General features: G+C 42.8%; 2 protein-coding genes across 3 annotated transcripts; one reads left to right on the forward strand and one right to left on the reverse strand.

Moving 5' to 3' along the window:
* The first annotated feature begins 317 nt into the window (after window positions 1-317).
* LOC6730919 lies at window positions 318-7,269 on the forward strand. Of its 2 annotated transcripts, none has more exons than XM_016179517.3 (4): window positions 318-561; window positions 3,808-3,895; window positions 3,992-4,320; window positions 4,384-7,269. In XM_016179517.3, exons 2-4 carry the CDS (start codon window positions 3,886-3,888, stop codon window positions 5,092-5,094), a joined length of 1,050 nt encoding a protein of 349 aa, XP_016023368.1. In that variant the 5' UTR covers window positions 318-561; window positions 3,808-3,885; the 3' UTR covers window positions 5,095-7,269. The 2 variants fall into 2 exon arrangements, with proteins under 2 accessions (XP_016023368.1, XP_002078083.1); XM_002078047.4 differs by lacking the exon at window positions 318-561 and adding an exon at window positions 2,389-3,669.
* A 320-nt stretch (window positions 7,270-7,589) lies between these two features.
* LOC6730920 (zinc finger protein 184) lies at window positions 7,590-10,231 on the reverse strand. The gene is made up of 4 exons (XM_002078048.4): window positions 10,079-10,231; window positions 9,385-10,011; window positions 8,361-9,324; window positions 7,590-8,294 (listed from the first exon to the last, which is right to left on the reverse strand). Exons 1-4 carry the CDS (start codon window positions 10,118-10,120, stop codon window positions 7,783-7,785), a joined length of 2,145 nt encoding a protein of 714 aa, XP_002078084.1. The 5' UTR covers window positions 10,121-10,231; the 3' UTR covers window positions 7,590-7,782.
* Window positions 10,232-19,537: the final 9,306 nt, after the last annotated feature.

Consider the following 19,537-nt stretch of genomic DNA (forward strand, 5'->3'; position numbering starts at 1 on the left):
GCAAAAAAAAAGGAAACTGTTGTTGCTGGAGAGTGTTGCCAGCTCTGAGCGACAAGTTCTATAGAAATGGAAAAGGCTAAATAGTATTCGTATTCTTATATATCTAACATAGTATCTAGATGTCAAAATATTCATACCTAATAATATGAGCTGTTTACATACACATAAATTTCCTAAAAAGCAATAGTAATGGAAACGGTTGACAATAATAATTATGCATTTCATTAGCTTCGTCTTAATGCTAGAAAAAGCCCAAGTTGGCAACACTGCTGGCACAGAGCACGCGTGCTCGCTCTTCGTTTCTTTTTGAGCGCTTGTTTAGTTGGTCAACTCTCCAAAGAACGCGTCGCGTGCTGTTTAATTTCTGTAGTAAGCGCCATTCATCGTTTTTCACTCGCCGCCGTTGGTCCGTTTTTCCGCTGGTTTTCCTGCAATTCCACAACCGAAAAAATCAAATAAATTTAATTCCCTAATAAAATACACAATTTTGTTATCAAACAAAAGGAAAACCAACATCTATAGAGGGAGACGGAGATACGCGAGAGAGAGCGAGCGAATCAAGTAAGTTTTCGACTAACGGTGACTGTGGCAATGTGTGTACGTGCGTGTGTGTGAGGTGAGAGAAAGAGGGTCCTGCTGAAGTTGCAAGTGCTAAATTTAGAACTCAAGCTGAAGGCTGCACCACAACCACCGCCCCTCCACCCACCACCCACCTACGTCAGACGCTCTCTCCAGTAAACGAAACAGAGACAGAGAGAGAGAGAAAAAACACTTTTGCAGTGTGTGTGTGGTATGAATGGAACAAAAGTACTTGGTCTTGCGGAGGAGCGAGACAGCTGATGTGTGCAAGTGTGTGTGGCACGTAGACTCGTAGTAAAATTTTCCGCGTAAAATTGAAAGCAAATTGAAAAGCTCACGAGGGAGTTTGCAAATAGTGGCAAAACTTAAAAGGAAGTAATACAAAATAATAACTTATAAAACATGTGTGTGCACAAAGCGAAAATCGTATTTACATTATGAAACAAAAGTAAGAAATTAAACTTTGGTTTTAATTTTGTATCCTTTTTTAACAGTTATGGCTAATAATTTAATGTGCTTTCCACACGTACATTGTATTAATTAAAACAAATTAAACAAATGTGTAATAAAAAGTTACACGACGCTTGTTAGAAACAATAAATTGAGAAAACTGCCTCGAGCAGCCGAAAAACCAGTTCGTGCGTAGTTTTCCATGTCATGTTTTCCCCATGTTTTCCACATTCGGTGGCGAAAAGCGAGCTCCAAACAATTTCCCAAATCATCGTTGCAACTTTTTTGCCGTATTTCTTCACCTCCCCTTCGTTTTCTTCTCTTCCCTTACTCGCCTCTTCTTTTTGCTGCCACACGTTACTACTCATAGACATGAATATATAGGCATATAGTCATTGGAATAGGAACCTGCCCGCTCCAGCTGCTTCTTCTTTCGTCTATAAGTACCAAGGTGCGCGACAAAATTGTATGTTAAATTGTATGGAATGTTATCTGAAAAATCAGATTGCATTTCTAAACGTTCCGTTGTCAGCTGATCTTGATCTTCTGTCTGTATTATGTATAGAGATTGCAGTTGTCAAACCAAACTTAACAAAGTTGTGCACAGTAACAAGTCATAATGACTTAATGCTATTTAAACTTAAAGGGCCCTTACACTTTTGTTCGCCACCTTGTCCACCGATGTTGGAGGCACGAGTTGAGCGCGCATGTACAAAAGCAGGCAGCGATACGTCAGTCCCCCTGCCCCCGCTGTATTCCATGGGCGCCCACACGGGCATCATCGCATCCACATCCAAAGTGTAGTAAGTGCACTTTGTGAGTGCGGCCAGGGTTGCCAGGCAAGCGCGATTTGCGCAATTGTTGGGTGGGAACGGGCGAGGAATTCAATGAATGGGAAAACAAGCTGCACACAAAAGAAAATCACCCGAAAGAAATTTGCAGGGAATGTTAATTTCGCGCAGTTAATTACTACACGCCGATTATCCACAATCAATTATAGTGCGCAACTTTTGCAATTAAACAAGTCTTACATTGTTGTGTAATAAGATGGGGGGTCGGATGCAGCTTAAAGTTTATTTAAATATGTAGTTGTTTTATGTTACAATTTAATTTACTGTTCTGTTATTTGATTGAAAAGTTCTGGGGCCGGTGAAACATTCTCGAATCTTTATTATTTCCTTAAAAATTTATAAAATATACGTTATGACATTTATTTATTTTAACAACTTCTATTCTGATTGTTTTTGGTATAAAAAAAGATTTGAGGCTCCCAAATAAAATAAAACATAATTTAATTTAATTATGCTGCTGAAGTCAATTTAATTGGATTTTCCAGCGTGCGTCTGGTAACCCTGAAATTGCAAGAGAATCGTGGGTTGCACGCAGTGGAGAATTGGCTTATGGCAAGGGGAACGCGGGTCTCTCTCCAGCGCCAGCGCAGAGATTTTGATTTTCAGAGACTTGGAGACACATTGCCACATTGTGGTCGCAATGGCTTTTCAGTTGGAGCGCAACGTTAGCCGGTGACGGGCGGTGGGCTGTAGCGAATATACCCGATATATACCCGATACACACAGTAACACCGTAGTAACCAGCAAAGTCAGCAGGCGTAGGCGGATCCAAAACAGTTGCACAACTGCATTTCGCCAGGAAATTCGAAAAACGCCGAAAAGCAGAACTTAAGCTAATGCCGCGGAGTGTTTGAGAACCAATTTCGATGGGTTAAAAGGCATAAAACAGCAAAGCTTAACCCTTTGGAGGTGCGGTGTGCCTGTTTATTATTTTTTTTTTGCGGATTTCGCGTCGTCTGGTTGCCGTTCCCGTAGCCGTGCCAAAAAAAATCGATAATTCCGTGCTGTATAAGTTACGGCGAAAGGTGCGCGGATATTCCGTTCGGGATTTGAGTTCGGTTCGGGTGATTTGAGGACCACAGCCAAGTGTGCGCGAAAGAGAGTGTGCGGAGCAAGAGATTTGCAAATCACAATAAAACACTCGAAGTTGCAAATTCGAAGCTCATAATGGAGTTTTCTGCACGAAAAATATAATAGTTTGTGATCAGTCAAGATAATAGAATATTTGGAAAATATGCTATAAAACTCGAAATACGACTTCTTTAAACCAGGAAACCGAAGAGAGAGAGCAGGAACTCTAACTCTCTCGCCGCTACCGTTACTCGTTGACTACGCATTTACAACCGAAGAGAGTGCGAGAGAACGTAAACGTGATTGAAATTTTTGCACAAAAGGGATGCACGACGAAGCAGCGCGTAAAAATAACAAACAAAAATACATGCGGAGGCGTATAAATAGAAACGGCGTGTAAAGCGCAACGGCACAAAAGTCAGTAGTATGTAGTAATAGTAGCGCGAACAGAAGGCGAAGGAGAAGCACAAGCACAAGGAGAAGCAGAAGGAGGAGAGGAATAGCGAATTCGACGTCGACTGCGGCGCCGACTGCGACTGCGGCGTCGTAGTAAGTTTTCTGCACTGTGTGTGTGCGCTGCGTGGGTGCATCGTTGTCGTTGTGTGCGTGTGGCATGCGAAGTGAATAACAGCCAAAGCAGAAAATCATGATAAAGTTTGTCAGACAGAAAAATCGCGAAAATACACTGAGGGAATCGAAAAATTTTATGCGTAAAAAGGTGCGATATCTAAAAAAATATATATTTTTAAGGACTTTTTTAACATAGTTAAAATACACAATCTACCGGTTATAAATCTTTAAAGTTCATTTTATATGAATAATATTTAATTAATAAAATTTATTTATTCTCCCGCAGCGTGAATCGAATGACTCTGGCACCGAATCTGATGGTGAACTCCTCGATGTGGAAAACCAACGTCACTTAGACGTGGATATGGAAACTAGTAAGATATCAAACAGCACATACAGATCTTAAGATACTTTGAAATATTACACACTATATCGGATATCCTAACTTTTGGGCTTTGTTATCCTGTCAGGTGTTGCTGGCCAAAAACCAATAGCTTCTGCAATGATGTGTCACCAGCAGACGTCGTCATCCTGCGCCCATCTCATGTACGACCAGCACAGTTCCGAGGAGGAGTTGGAGGTGATCAACGGGCCGTCCTCGCAGGCGGGTCAGCATCCCGGAACGGCGGCCACAGGCTCATCGTGCGCCTCCCGGATCTCGAATCGCGGATGCACCTCCTCGCTGGACACGGAGGCGCCCTACGAGGAGCGGGCCACCACCTCCAACTCGAAGCGTTCTAGCTCCACGTTGATGGTGGAGAACCGCAAGCGATCGCTGGCCCACAGCTCCGACGATGAGGTGGGTTCCGGTCAAACAGTATCGAAATCATTTAATCCAATCTGTGATTGTAATCCGAAACAGTTGCGCAACTCGCTGGAGCCGATATTGACGCCCGTGAATTTTCGCACATCGCCGCCATTGGAGGCATTCAAGCCAAATCGTAGCCATATGATGTTCCGCTCCACAACGCCACTGATATTATCGGAGGCCCGATGTGGCATCGAAAATATTAAATTATGTGATAATAGTGTAAACGAGGAGAATGGTGACAACGGCGGTGGCGGTGGCGTGGCCAATAGCAGTAAGTGCGCCAAGATTGGTGCAGGTAATGCCAGCGGAACTGGGACCGCAACCGGAAACGGAAACGGCGGCAACGAGAATGAGCCGAGTGTGATCAAGGCGTGCAGCAGCTCGCTGAAGATGAGCAACAGCAGCCACCACATTTACCAGCCGCAGCCGAAGTATAGTTTTCACTACAACAGCTCGCGGAGCAGTCCGGCCAGCACCACTGGCCTGGATATGGAGGTGCGTTCGGTCAGTCCGCCGGCGAAACTGTTCCACTGCGCCATATCGCCCAGGCGGCGACCCAGTAACAATGCCAGTGGTGCAGCCGGGGGCGCCACAACAATATCACCATCGTCAGCATCATCATCATCAGCCACAACAACGACACACAATGCTGCCAATTCCGCCGGAAATGCCGCTAACGTCACCGCCGTCGCCACCCAGAGACTGCAGCGACCGCATCGGCCGTGTTTAGATTTTGATAAGATGCAGCAGGTTAGTCTCTAATGCAGAGCACGCTAACACCAGAGCAGCAGCCGGAAAAGGATCGTCGTCGGATTGGGACGGGGAGCAGGATGGTCAACGGAACGGGGGGCAAATCAAAGACTTTTTATACGAACCAACAACCACAGCAGGCCGCTGAAACTGAAACAGCATTCGGAGGATAACCAGAGTGTCTAGGGGCTAGTAAAAACCCTAGATTATGTGAGCGAGCAGTTTCAGGATTCAGATTCAAGCGCAAACAGCAGCGGGAAATATCATCAAATCAAATTATATAAATCTAAAGGTAATTCAAATTTTAACGCAAACCAAAAACACAAAAAAGAGACAAACCTAAAATTTACAATAGATGCAGCTATTTTTTCACAATTTTAAACTGAAAAACTGTAACAAAACTGTAATGCGAACACGGATCGAAAGTTGAGGACGAACAATAGATTTATAGAAGCTCCGGGATGTAAAGATCGAAAGTTGAGGCAAAATTGAATAACGCGGGGGGTTTAGAGACGGAAAATCATATGCCAGCCGTATGATAGAAAGGATCACAAGAGTTGATTAAAAATATGTATAAGGAAAAGCTCTGGGTGTAATGAATTAGATGATAAAAAGCCAGCCAGTGGAAACTGTGAACTGTAAATATTGTATTTGTGTGGGATAAACCAAAAAACTTTTGAAGAATTGGCATGCCATCGATAGCAGAAAATGCGATATGGGGGTGTAGAACGGTAGAATGTATTTTAATTTTTTAAAAAGCCGACGAAAAACACTTGTGGTGATGTGGCAGAAGACTCAAACTTGCAAAAAAGAGACAAATTATATTTCTATAAAACGAAGGAAAGCTGAGAAAAGCGGAAGCGGCTAGCGGGAAAGCGGGAAATTTGGAAGGTACGGACGATGAAATAGCAACAGCAACAATGTGAAGCAACAATAGCAACTGAAATAATATGATATAAACAGACAAACAGAACCTTTTGTAATGATCAACGGGGGGAGCCGGAAAACGAAACTGTCGCAGCGACAGTTGAAAAACAGTAAAATTATGTGTTTAATGTACAACATAAAATAGCAAGCTATTTTATACACAATATTCAATTTATCCACATCTAAGAGAAACGATTTAAACCAAAAAGCTGCCATCAACACTCATGCATACGATTAAAGCTCTTTAGTTTTACCAATATGATTGATGATTGCTTGGTGGACAACTAGTAAGCGCAACAACTAAACAATTGGCAAATGTTTGCAAGCTCATATGTGTATTAGTAAAGCATAATTACTACCCTTCTTTGTCGCGTATATGAAGAATCTAACGAAAGAGATCACAGCAAGTAAACCCATATTCAATTCAAGGAAAACCAAATGAAACGCAAAAACTAAAAACTAAAAAACCAGTAATGTGTGCAACCATAGCAAAGCAAAAGTAAACGAAACATACTTTTTTAAGTACCATATATATGTAAAAGCAAACAATGATGCAAGTCAGAGCGAAATATTCAATGTAATGCTAATTTTAAATCATATTTACTAACGAAAGGCAGGCTAAATTTCAGTTAACTCGAATCGAAGAGTAGCCAATGGAATCGCAGTGTTTCGTATGCTAATTTTCTCAATAACCAACCAACCATCTCATGCCCACTAAAAACGTTTCACACACAATCCCACAATCAACACTGGAGACACTCGACACACTCAACCTACCAAGACAGCATAATCCACACCACCAAGACACCAAGAATCTATGTAATAATAGCGGGGAATCGAAGCTGGAGGAGTTAGGATCAGGCTGGGAGATGCGAAGTGCAGATAAGATACTGATACTAGGAATGCAGTTTTCGTAATTTTTAATTAATTAAACAAAAAGCAAGCGAGGATGAACAGATGAATTATATTATATATGTGTAACAAACGGGAGAATCGGAGGATATCATGGACTGAGCGTACATTAAAGCGTGGAAAAGATAGGAAGCTGGTGAGCCAGCCAATACTAGGATTTTAGTTTATAAGCTCTGAAGCGGAAGGAGGTTACAGTGAGAGAATAGAATGGCTAACAAATACGGAAAGCACACACAAATCTATGGAATGTATGGCTGCGGGGCGTTTATGTTGAATATTTTTGAGAAACAAAACAAAAAAAAAAAACGACGAAAAAAATGGGAAGAAACCAATTATGTTGTAAACAAAGAATACAAAGATTTCATTGCGTTTTGGGCCCGCTGACAGGCGCCCAAACACTTGTGTTGTACATAGTTACATTATTAATAACAATATATATACTTACTCATTAACAATTAAGTCGACGAACGGTACAAGTGCAAAAAGAGAGACAGATGTGTGAAAAACAAAAACATTTGAGAAAAAACGAATGAAATGAAGATGACAAGACGAAAACATGGAAAATAATAAAGAAATGCTCTGCAATAGAAAATATACTAGTTGACATATTTATTTTGCAGATATCACAAGGAAATTGGTGGGGGCAGCAAAAGATACTCTGTGCCAAATTGCTTAAGAAATGTACAGATTTATTCAAGATTTGACTTTAAAGTGGAATATTCTTAAACTTCAAGCTCTTACACATGATTTTCTTCTTCCACAAATACTTACTACGATATCAGTTATTTACAGAACTTGCACAAAAGTGAGTACAATAGACTTGGACTTATACTACTTTGAAGAAACCTTGGCACAGCATGGCTATAAGCCCAGGATTTTCTGTCCAGTTTGGTCGCGCATGGCGTCAGACTTATGGTTTTGGGGGTTGGTGGCCACCTCGTCATCCTCTTCGATTGACATTTGCTTATTGCTCGCGGCTGCCCTCTTCTTTTTTGCTTTCTCCGCAGGCGGTTGGCTTGCTCTGCTGGGATCGTGGATCCGTGAATGTCGCTTGAGATCGCCTGAGACTCGGAATTTCTTTTCACAGATGGAACACTCGTACGGCCGCTCCCCCGTGTGCACTTTGATGTGGCTAAGCAGGTAGGAGCTGGCCCGGAAGGTCTTGTCACAATACTGGCAAGCGTAGTTCTTCTCCCTGGTATGGATTCTTCGGTGGACAACCAGGGAGTAGCGCCGGGAAAAGCTCTTTCCGCAAAATTCGCACATGTGCGCCTTGACGTCGCTGTGCCGCGAGATGATGTGGTACTTCAGGTCACCCCACTGCCGAAACTGAAAGTCGCACTTGTCGCATTTAAAGGGTTTCACGCCGGAATCTGTGGAGGATAGGAGCATCAAGGGATTAGGGGTTTAACTGTTAAAGATCCTGGGTAATCACTTACGTGTCCTTTCGTGAGCCTTTAGCGCACTCTGCGTGTAGAAGGATCTCTCGCAGCTCTCGCATTTGTGGGATCTCTGCTGATTGTGCGTGTACTGATGATACTTGAGGGCATTGTACGAGTTGAAATCGCGGTTGCACTTGTCGCAGAAATGTTTCCTCCTTGTCTTGTTCTCCGCCTCCTCGGATAAGCTCGCATCCAAAACCTCCATCTGATAACTTTCATTTGGCTCTTCAGCATCGGGATCTCCTTCCTCAAACGACGAAGCTGGTCGGCTATCGGTCATGTCGTCCTCTTCCAATTTGAAGGCTTCACTTAGCTCTAGGGGAGATCTGCGCAGCTGCTCGATGGAGGAGTTGGCTGGAGGTACAGAGGGAATCGGTGGTGTTTGGCAGGCAGGTGGTGCAACTAACAAGGTTTGATCATTCGGCTCGCAGGCTTTAGACAGAGTTTTTTCCAGTTTTGCTTCCTCTTGAGGGTCCGCCTTCTCGGGACTAAGAAAATCGAGTGCCATGTGGTCGCTTACATGGGGATTCTCTTTAAGCAGTGGAGTAGCTGGCTCTGAAGAAGCTGGTGGCGGCTCTCCTGGCATCAGAAGAGCCGGAAATGTGATATCCCTGAAGTTGTTATTAAACCAGGGCGCCGTCATTCCGCTGGAGGTCAATTCAAGATCCACCAGTTCATCGCAGGTGTCTTCTATTGAAACCTTGAGCACCACATTGCGGATACCCTCGAGCATGTCTTCCGTATCGCTGAACTCCACGTCGTCCACCACGGGTACAGAATTCGGAGTGCTGCTGGTGTTAACGACCACGGTATTTAATTTGTCCGTGGGCTGTCCTTGCAGCACCATATTCACTCCGACGTTGGCAACATCATTCACATGGTGACTGATGTTGTGAAAGTTCTCAAAATTAAGCTGCACGTCCTGAAAAACCTGATCCAATTTGGCCTGTTCCTGTTGCAGCTGTGCGATATAAGAAACGAGTCTTTAACTTTAAGCTTTAGGCTTGAAATCCCAACTAACCTTATCCTGCGCAGACAAGCCACACATGTCGAGGGGTTCCTTTTGCTGGTGCTGTTGCTGGGGATCCTGGACGACCAGGCGCTGCTCCAGAACGGTGGGCTCGTAGTGCTGCTTGAGATGGGCAAAAAAGTCCAATTGGGTGTGCACAGCGTAGCCGCATATTTCACAGCTATACAGGGAAGAGGGGGCCACATCCTGGACATGCTTGTGCTGGTGGTCCAGATCGGGGTCTATGTTGCCCTTGAGCTTCCGCGAAATGCGTTTCTTGTGGGGCAGCACCTTGCGGGCGTTCGTGCAGGAGGCGTTGTTGTGCGCATAGAGGAGATCTTCGTCCTCGTGGAGACCCGTGGACACGTCGATGGGCACCGTGGGCTCAATGGCCAGGGCCGGAAATGTGGGCTGCGCATCCGCCTGGTGGGGTACAACATCATTTTCCGGCGATGATTTGTTCACAAACTGAAAGATGGTGTTGTGGAAATTCAGCTCCGGCGTCAGCGATTCCTTTTCCACGTAACCCACTCCGCTCTCGGAGTTGCCGGAACTGGGATTCGTGCTCAGATTCGTGGGACCTTCGGATTTGTAGGTCTGATCTATCAGATCCATGATGAAGTGGTTCGCCAGCAGCGTCTGCAAGTTGGTTGGGAACTGGTTAGTGCGCGGGATTTCAATCGAAACTTGGTTGCATTCCACTTACATGGTCAATGAACTGCTGGGTGTCCACTTCCTTGCGCTCCATTTTCCTGGAGTTTTTCTTAAATTCATTAAAAGCGAAAAAAACAGATGTTTACGTTTTGTAGCGATTTTAGACCGATAACTTATCGATGTCTTGTACCGAACAGTGCTGTAAAGGACCACAAATGATTGTTGTTGCAAGGAGAGCAGTGCTCAAGAGCAAGCAGAGAACTGCTTTACTGCTGTGGATAAAAAACCGCGAACATTTAAACTTCAGTCGTATCATTTTAAGGGTTTATATGAAAAAGATTTTCATTTAATTGGTTTTGGTACTTAACAAATATAATTATCTAATACATTGGGAGTCCATACGCCCTAATCAGGCCCAGCTTTTCATTTAGTTCATTTAGTTTGTCTTGAAATCGCTGGTACTTTATTTTAAATTTTTTAAGGGCCTAAGCTAAAACACTTGGTAAGCTAATAACCGATTAACACCGACTTTCTAGTTACCGCGAGTTTTTAATTTCCAAGACTATCGAAATGTTTGTTATGATTTATGGTGAATACCTTCGAATTGCAGTTCGTGAAACATCAAAGTGCATTTGTTCTCGACTCTAAAAAGTTTCTCCCACTCGTGACGTGTCCATCGCCTCGCTAAGAGGTGTTCCTGACGGATTCCTCAAGGGATTCCATTGTTATTGTTATGATTCATGAGAATTCGTGTGCGTAATTATCCAATTCGATCTAAACACAGTCAGTTGGTATTTATTTGTACACCCATTCTTGGTGAGTCACTGGATGTGGTGGAGATCAAAAAGCTGCAGAGCCACGAAAAATTTGTAGATTGTCTAATAATTGTTTATTAAACATTAATAGACCATGGGCGAAGTGCTAAGCAGCCGTCGCTCGTCACATAAAATCGCCGAAAGAGTGTTCATAAAATTTTATGGAGTTTCTGCGGTTAGTCGCCACTTGAAGTCGGGCCTAAAAATACCAGAGGGTAACATATGGATGCTCCCCCAGTTCCCCTCTTCACTCCAATTTGCTGGCCTAAGCCCTCTGATCCGTTTACCATAAATATGTTGATATATCACTGAGCAGGATTAGCTTCCTGTTTGCGGCCATATGGAGATTGAAGCAGTTCCGCCGACTTGGGGGGAAAGTGGGGGGAACGACTCGGATTATGTGCCACTTCAGAATGCGGAATATATATGAAGTGTTAATTTGTAATGGGAATGTTTATGGCTCTGTTTGTTGTGGAACTTTATGTTCCAACCAATTGGTTGGTTTGTGAAGCAATAGGGGAATTCCCAGACGGAGACCATAATTAAGAGGTTTTCAATATGGCGACAGCTTATCATTTAACTTAATATCTGTTGAGGGTTTTATAAAAAAAAATGAGGAATAAATATAGAAACTATAATGGAACATTTTAATTATAATTGATTTGCCGTTCTGAAATTTCTTCAAATATTTATTGGATATTTTCTTAAAGGTCTTGTCCCAAACCTTCATAGTTTTGTATTTTTTATTTATATTATTTTCAATTGTAGTATTATTGTGTGCCATATAAATATTGTTTTTTCATTAGTTGGGAATGCAAATTGTTTGCTTTTTGGCTCACACATTAGCAACGCCCACCAGAGCCCTTGATCTATTCCATCCTATGACCTATACCATATAGATAGATGCAGATACAATCCTACCTGACTCTGGCTCATTGGATTATTTGCTGTGTGTTTATTTTGCGGGCTACCAAGCAATTCTTGTTTGTTTTTGGTTTATCGTTTTCATAAACTTTGTACAAATAAATAGGAATCTTTTTTTGTGCCTTTCAAATATTTTTCGCAAATATGAAAAGTCAATATTTTCTTTTGGCGAAATAGAAAAAGTATTAACCTGCCTTAGTAAACACGATTGTTATGGTTGGATTCTGGGAACAACATTTTGAGAAAATTCACTAGCTACACATAAAATGAGTATATAAAGCAGACAAATAAGTATAAAATATAGTTATTTCTTTACTTTCGTGAACTTTTCGAAACTCAAAGATTATTTCCTTGATTTTTCCTACAACCTTGCCTTCAGTTCGTTAGAGAAGTTTGTGTCGCAAAAAGAGGCTGCAAAAAAGACTGCGGCTGTCAACATTTTGTACATTATTACGTGGTATACAATACATAATGCCATTATTATCATAAGCGTGCTTTTTTGTGGATACAACAAAAGCAGCGGCAAGTAAGTTTCTGGACAAAAAAAAAACACGGCACAAGCGTAAGGACCTCCACCATCCTGCGCGACTAGAGGCAGGAAACATGCAAGTGCCCAAGTGCCTTCTTTTGTTCTTCGTCACGTACTGCGGTGCCATGGACCCTCCTCGCCGTCCGCCCATCGGAAATAACCGAAGCCCCATCCTCGGAAACAAGCAAACAAGTGTAGCAGTAGCACAACCACCTTGCAACAACCACACGGATCCGGCGCGGAGGACCACGGACCAAGAGGAGGACCAAACCTACCGCAGACTCGAGTTTGCGCTGCTGCAAAAAGGAAGCGAAAAGGAGCCTCATCAAGAGCGGTTCGATCACTGAAGAGAGCTTCAGACACCCTGGAACAAGAAGGGTATATAGGGCTCTCCAAAATCCCATAAAATTATCCCATTAACTAAACTCTAAAGAAGTTTTCTTTTGATTTAACATTATTTTCGTTTGATTCTTCATTGTCCATGATGATAAATAAAATACGTGGATTTAATTTAATCACAAATAGTTTTAGAAGATATTTCCTAGTCCAAACAAATTATTTTATATATTTTTTACGCTCATTGTTTTTTTTTTATGCCACCTCCAGTTTGTCGCCTTGCGGCTGCAAATTATAAAACAAAAGCTGTAAAATGTAGCAAAATGCAAAAACAAACAGAAGAATGACAAGCACCACAATTTTGCCCTTGGGGTCTGGAAATCCCCCACAATATTCAGCAAACCACCCACTTTCTGCCCCGCTTTTCCATATTGCTGTTGGTGCTGCTGCTGCATAAATATTGTCAATAGCAACAACTACAGACGACAACAACAACAGCAGGGTTTTGGTATTTTGTCTGGCCGGGGGTTGGGAAATCCAACCCCCCTGCAGCCCCCTGGCTCCAACGCCCCTGTTTCCTGTCGCATTCCCATTCTTAGCTCACGTTTTTTGTTGCTAACAATTTTGTGCTCATCTCAGCGAAAAATCTGTTGACGCAATTGTCACGTGCTGTTCTTTGGCAGTTTTTTACTTGCATCTCCGTTCGTGTCCTGCCAAAAGGAGGTTTTCCCTATAGTTTTCCAGCACATGTTAGCGGGGCATGGGGGCTTTCTTGTCTCGTGCCATTTTTTACCCCGAATCCGAGTTTTTAGCTCCTCGTTAAGTGCGATGCGGCGACGTACAAGTGGCGATAGCAATCTGATTTCCGTAACCCCTCGTAAAAAGGACATTTTGTACAGGATAATGAGGCATAATGATAAAAATAATTATAGATTATTGATTAGTGATACTATGAGATGCACAAATATTATTATTCTTGGCGCCTCTAGTGTTCTGGATTAATATCTAATTCATTTTAGATCCTGAAAAGGTAAGCTTAGGTTTCTAGAATAGCACAGGTGTTTGCGGTGCACAGAAAACAATATCACACTCCAACCACCGAACTAATTACTCAATTCTCCCGCTTTATTGGGGTTTGCAAATATATTTCCCCTTCTTGCAAATACTTTTTATTCAGGGAATCGACTCATGTGCTACCCGCTAGGCTTGCACACGCCCTACTCTACCTTTTTGCCAAACTCGATATTCCGACATTTGTGCGCCGCGAATACCACGAAATTTCGAATCCAAAATCAAAAGGAAATATATATACATATATTTACTTGAAGCGAAATGCATTTGAATCGAGTGGTGAGCGATAGTTTTCACATGTTTTGTTCGAGCATTAATTCCGTTTAAATGATTTCCGCAACAGATTTGAGCTTTGCGCGTAATCAAGTGGAAATGAATTTGACCAACACAAGAGGTTTATACACACATCAGTTTTCCTGCCTTTATGTTTGCGGTGTCCCATTAGTTTGATTGTTTCGAAGGCCACTGAGCCGTGAAAAATATCAGAGAAATAAAAATCGAAATACCGAAATGAGCTGGTTTTTTTTTTGTTAGCGAAAGTGCAGATTTTTTGATAGTCGTTTTCAGGACTCGCAAAGGATGTCATTGACCCAGTTACTTTTCAACTATATTCAATATGTATATTTATATATTTACCATACAAGGCCATGCTCAAAATCAACTCCCAAACCAAAATCCCACTTTAATCGAGGCCAACTTCCCTCAGTTCGTCCTTGTAGTGGCAACCAAAAAACCAAAAATTACAAACACCAAACTTGAGATTTGCTAACATATCGTGACTGTGACTGTGACCAAATATCGCGACAGGATCTTCGAAGGACTCCAGTCGAAGGTCAATGTATGGCCACAGTTTTGCGTTAGATCCCAAAGTTTCAAGCAATACTGCGTACGGTTAACCAGGAGAGGCCAAAATATGCCATTTACTTTGGCCACATATCGTTCTACGGCTCAAGGACGAACCTCGGCCGGTCCAAGGACATTTCTCGGGCAACTGAAGGAAACACGAGATACGAGGACCAGCAGCAGCAGCTGAGTTTGGCCTGCTTGCTGTCGTCGGGATGTCAATGTCAGCGGGTGCCGTTCGAGTCCTTTATTCCGGCATCCTTACTCGAGGCTCATCATCACGCAGGCAGGCGCATCCTGCCGCGTGGATGCCCCCCTGGCTCTGGATTCCCGTTCCCATTCCCATTCCTATTCCCGATTTCCAATTCCGATTCCTGGTGCCTCCTCCGGTGCACCGCTGGTGCAAATCGCCGGCATTTAACACTAACCTTCCGATCTCTGCTGCCGTCCAAGGAATTTGCCAGCGGGCTAAGAGGACAAAAGGCAGAACGGCAAGACGCTTTCCAAAATCAAAACAGCACCTGAGTTTTGGGCTGCTCCTTTAGGCAAAAAACACCTTTGACTTGTGTCAATTGTGAAAATCCTAACACTGCTACGAAGTCTAAAGGATGCACGTGGAAATGTACTTTTAAATATTATAAAGATAAAACTTTGAAATAAGAGTTTTTCCAAGTGCAAGGACCAATTATACCCTGTATTTACTCTAGCGTGTTCCCAAGTTCCTCCTTCTGGACGCACTGCATTCTATTTCTAACCATTCTCCTTGTTGCTCCTCACATATTTACCCAATGATAACCAAATATTTTCGATGCGAAGACATTTTCCAATTTGAAGCAATGAAAACATACAAGTCGCTGGCGGCCTTTGATGTTGCACGTTCATCTGCGACTTGCCTCGCTCGACTCCTTGCCGCATGAAATTTGAGTGAGTCAGTCAGGCTCAAGTGCGTGTCTGCCCTTCCATTTTGAATGTGTGTGGATGTTTCGATTCTTTTTTTGTAATTAACCGACTTTCGAACACATCGGCGGCACTGCCTACTTTTTGTTTCCTTTTCCGTACGCGATGTTGCCACGTCCACGCCTAAACACTTCACTTGCCGCATGTGTTTCTTGTCCCCAATCCTGGCTGCACTGAAAGAAATCTATATATATCTAATGGAATTAGATAATTATAATTATTATAAGGTTATGCAAAACCCACTTTATTGATTGATTATAACTAGTACTTGAGTCAGTTAGCCATGTACTTTGAACTTATTAACTCTCCGATTTTTTTTCTAGTGTACTCTGCATATTTTCCACTGCTGTATCGGATTTCCCCGATTCAAAAGACATTAGCTCGAAGTTAGGCAGGCGCCTCGAAACGTCAGCGAATTTTGACCGCCTGCGCCTGTTTGTGTTAATGAGAAAGTGTCATCGAATTGACGTGGCGGCAAAAGACCAAACGCATTTCCCCATCTTGTCATTATGTCAACGAGGTGTGATCTGACTCGTTTTTGTGGCCATAACTTGGGCAAGTTGTTCCGCAGTTGGAGATGCGAGCCATGAATGGAGCTGACACACTTTCACGTGGCCACGGAAGGAAGTCGTTTAATTGGAAGTGGGAAATTAGATCTGGTAAATAGCCAATTGTTAAATAAATTACATCTTGTGTTTGTCCAGCAATACAAAAGCTGATGAAGTAAGACGAAATTTTATTAATAATCCAGAAAGAATACATTAATCATATCTTTAATGTGGTATTCTTATTTCTCAAGGTGTTTTTTCACCACTCCATCCACCAACTGCCATTTTGATCTTCGCACCTGAATTCGAGGCACATTCCGAACTGTCCATAAACCGATCATCTCGTGATCCTTCTCAACCATTGGTCATCAAATTTGCCAGCTGTTAGATCTTGTTTTTCGTCCTTTCATATCCTGTTGCTGCATAAATCGAACATAAATTCCTGCTCCTTAGCAGCCCTTGTAAAAGTTAATTGCTATGTTAACACGTTCAGGCCAAAACACAAAGAGCCGTCTGCTGCTCATTTCAATAAGGCTCAGAAAGGAATCGATTTTTAAGACTATTAAAGGCCGAATCCGCTTAGCGGAGCATCTCCTTCTCTGACTTTTTAATTGTGTTTTTGGTTTGCTGGATTTTTTGTAGAGGTTGGGGCGGTACTAACGATTCCTCAAACATGTTGCACGCGCTGCGATCATTTGTGGTGATTATATATTGTTTGAATTTCTCCTTTGATTGCGTCCACAGTCCGCAGGATCGAGGATCAAGGATCGCCGTGGCATAAATCAAGGACTCCCGCTGCGGAGCATTCCCAGTCCAGGGTATATTTTCCAAAAGGCGTGGCCCAAAGTCGGTCGAACAGAATTAAAGTCAAAGCCAAAGGCCGAAAACAAGAAATAATTGAGACATTTGTTGGCAGCGGCGGCGGCTGTTTCTTTTTGGTATACTTTTGGTCTACCCGCAATGACAATGTGATAAAATGTACCTAAAACAATGACATCAAAGTCGGTTTCCGAATTTCTTTTATTTCGTCCATGGACGACAGCTCCTTGCATTTTTCAGGTGACATCTTATTTCCACCTTTCGGCACGTTTCGAACAATGAGTGTCCTTTTGGTCCTGCTGCTCCTCCCGCTCATCAAAGGATATATGCGGCCACTCTGATCTCTGCCGATCTCGCCTTGATTATGTTGTCACACAAGAATCACAAGATTAGAAGAAAATCACGGCGACGATGATAAGGCGATATAGATCAATGGATCATCGAGGTCGGCTCCTTTTGGCTACTTTATGTGGATTATGTTGTCACATTTGGCACAATCGGTTCAATGCGTTTTCGGGGAACTTGCTACGCGCAAAAGGATATTGTAATCGATATGGGAAGATCAGTGCCGAGATCAGCGGGATAATATTTTATTATCGTCGAGGTGAGAAATTCCTCAAAGGTGTCAACCGAACTGTGAATAAACAATGCTATTGGATCATATAAAATTGTATAAGCTGGTAATGAGGTCCTAAAATAGGTATAAAGATTTATACTTTATTGAAGAAGAAAGAAAGGAGCTAGCTGAGAGATTGACCTACAAATTCGCAACAGAAGTAGATACCAGATAAAATACAAAAGTATTTGTTCATTGAGAGCATATAGATGTAATCAATATAGATATATTTTAAGCTTTATATTTATTTATATAAAATATATCCTTGCCAAATATATGCTAAAATCAATTTCCCCAAAATCCACCGATCGCTTTGTACAGTCACCCCCATATCCTGACATCCCAATCCAAAGGGAGGACAGAGTGCGGATTGAAAACCGACGTGGACATGGTGCAGCTACTAACGAGCAATTATCGCCAGCTCCCAGGCGTTGTTTCCCGATTTCACACGCCCAGAAAGGCAGAGATATGGTGAGGGTATGGAGGGCCTAACCCCTGAGATATCCTCTATAGGGCATCCTCATCACGCATTTGCTACGCTTTGGGGGGGAGTCCCACTGGTGTGGAAACCTGCAAAGGATATCTCTCGGATACTGTGTGGTGTATACCAAGGCATCCAGCGCACACACACAGACACATCGTATGCTAGTTGTTAGGACACAATGGATGAAAATATTTTCGTCCTGTTGTCAAATGATTGCATTTAATGTATCGAAATCTGCGTGACGAATCAATTCGGTTCTGGCTGGCAAGCTGCAATGGGAAAAATGAAGGCAAATGGTGGATGGCAACCAGTTGCCCTTTATAATTCGATCAACTCCAGCGGACGAGATCCTTCCAGGTTTTTTGTGCATCCTGTCTGGCAATCCCGATGCCAACCGCATGGACAACTTAATCAATAAGTCGCAGTCGCGCCCGAAGGATGCGAAATATTTTTTTATGTGCCTCGGTGTGGAACTGATCAATTATAGTGGGTGTTGACTGTACGCTTGGAGATCCTTTCGGCTCGTTAGGCTATAAAGTTGTCAAAGGCGGTTGCTTACGACCTCCAGCTGTTTCCATATGGGGGAGGCGACTCTACTTAAGTGGAACTTTGACACACATATGGTTAGGAAATAAAATCAAATGTAGATGCCTTTGAAGAGGAGAACATTGGAGGTGGTGGCTCTTGAGAGCGGGGATCTTAATCGCTGGAAATATTAGTTCTGACAACCATATTTATGTTTGAAGTCTTTCAGGGGAATCGCTTTCGAGATGCTCAAAGAGTTCTCATTCAATGTTTTACATATATCGATTTTCATATTTCTTTTACCTGGATGCCAATAAAGATTTCCCCACTACCTGCAGTGCAGATTTGCCAGCAGTAAAAGTGAAACCAGATCGTAAAGGCAATATAAACTTAAGTCCGGTTTTGTACCTAAGCCAAGTAGCTGGATTCATTCAAAATCTGGGATTGACACCGGACTTATCAATAAACTGAGCCTTATGCAGAAATACCCGAGTGAAAGGACCTGATTAGTGACAGAACTCAGCGTTTCGGATGCATAAAAAATCACTGCACATTTTTTCCTCGGGTGTGCAACGATAGATCGATCATGGCCATTGTTGGGACCATAAAATCCAGTACATGCTGAATATCCTGTCGACAGGACAATGACTGAAAGGCAAAGTGCGAGGATGAGGATGAGGGCGAAAAGACGACTCGCTGAGCGCGACAAATGCCGAAGACATCCTGCTGATGTCGCAGCCATGTGACAGTCTCCGAGGATCGGATCGAAGAGGATGGGTTCGCAGCGAGTCCTGTTGACAGCGAGGTTCCTCAAAAGGAATATCGCACATTACGATCAATTATGAGACTCAATGCTCACCCACAGTGGAACGAAAACGGGCGAAAGTCCTGAAGGAGGGAAATCTTGTGGCGTTAATTGAAAATTACATGCACATTGTCTGTGGCCACGGTGTCTACTTGGAATTCGCTTATGCATCTCCATAGTTTTCCATAGTTTTCTATAGTTTCCCTACGTTTTTGTGAGCTAATGAGGCAGGCGTAGCG

This window comes from Drosophila simulans, chromosome 2L, assembly GCF_016746395.2.
Source record: "Drosophila simulans strain w501 chromosome 2L, Prin_Dsim_3.1, whole genome shotgun sequence".
NCBI classification, from domain to species: Eukaryota; Metazoa; Arthropoda; class Insecta; order Diptera; family Drosophilidae; genus Drosophila; species Drosophila simulans.

Coding starts and splice junctions, on each gene's coding strand:
- LOC6730920 (XM_002078048.4), bottom strand. CDS start 10,120: ATGGAGCGCAAGGAAGTGGACACCCAGCAGTTCATTGACCAT. Junction 10,012..10,078: donor CCCAGCAGTTCATTGACCAT/GTAAGTGGAATG, acceptor ACCAACTTGCAG/ACGCTGCTGGCGAACCACTT. Junction 8,295..8,360: donor AAAGGCTCACGAAAGGACAC/GTAAGTGATTAC, acceptor TATCCTCCACAG/ATTCCGGCGTGAAACCCTTT.
- LOC6730919 (XM_002078047.4), top strand. CDS start 3,598: ATGATAAAGTTTGTCAGACAGAAAAATCGCGAAAATACACTGAGGGAA. Junction 3,896..3,991: donor AGACGTGGATATGGAAACTA/GTAAGATATCAA, acceptor TTATCCTGTCAG/GTGTTGCTGGCCAAAAACCA. Junction 4,321..4,383: donor CCCACAGCTCCGACGATGAG/GTGGGTTCCGGT, acceptor AATCCGAAACAG/TTGCGCAACTCGCTGGAGCC.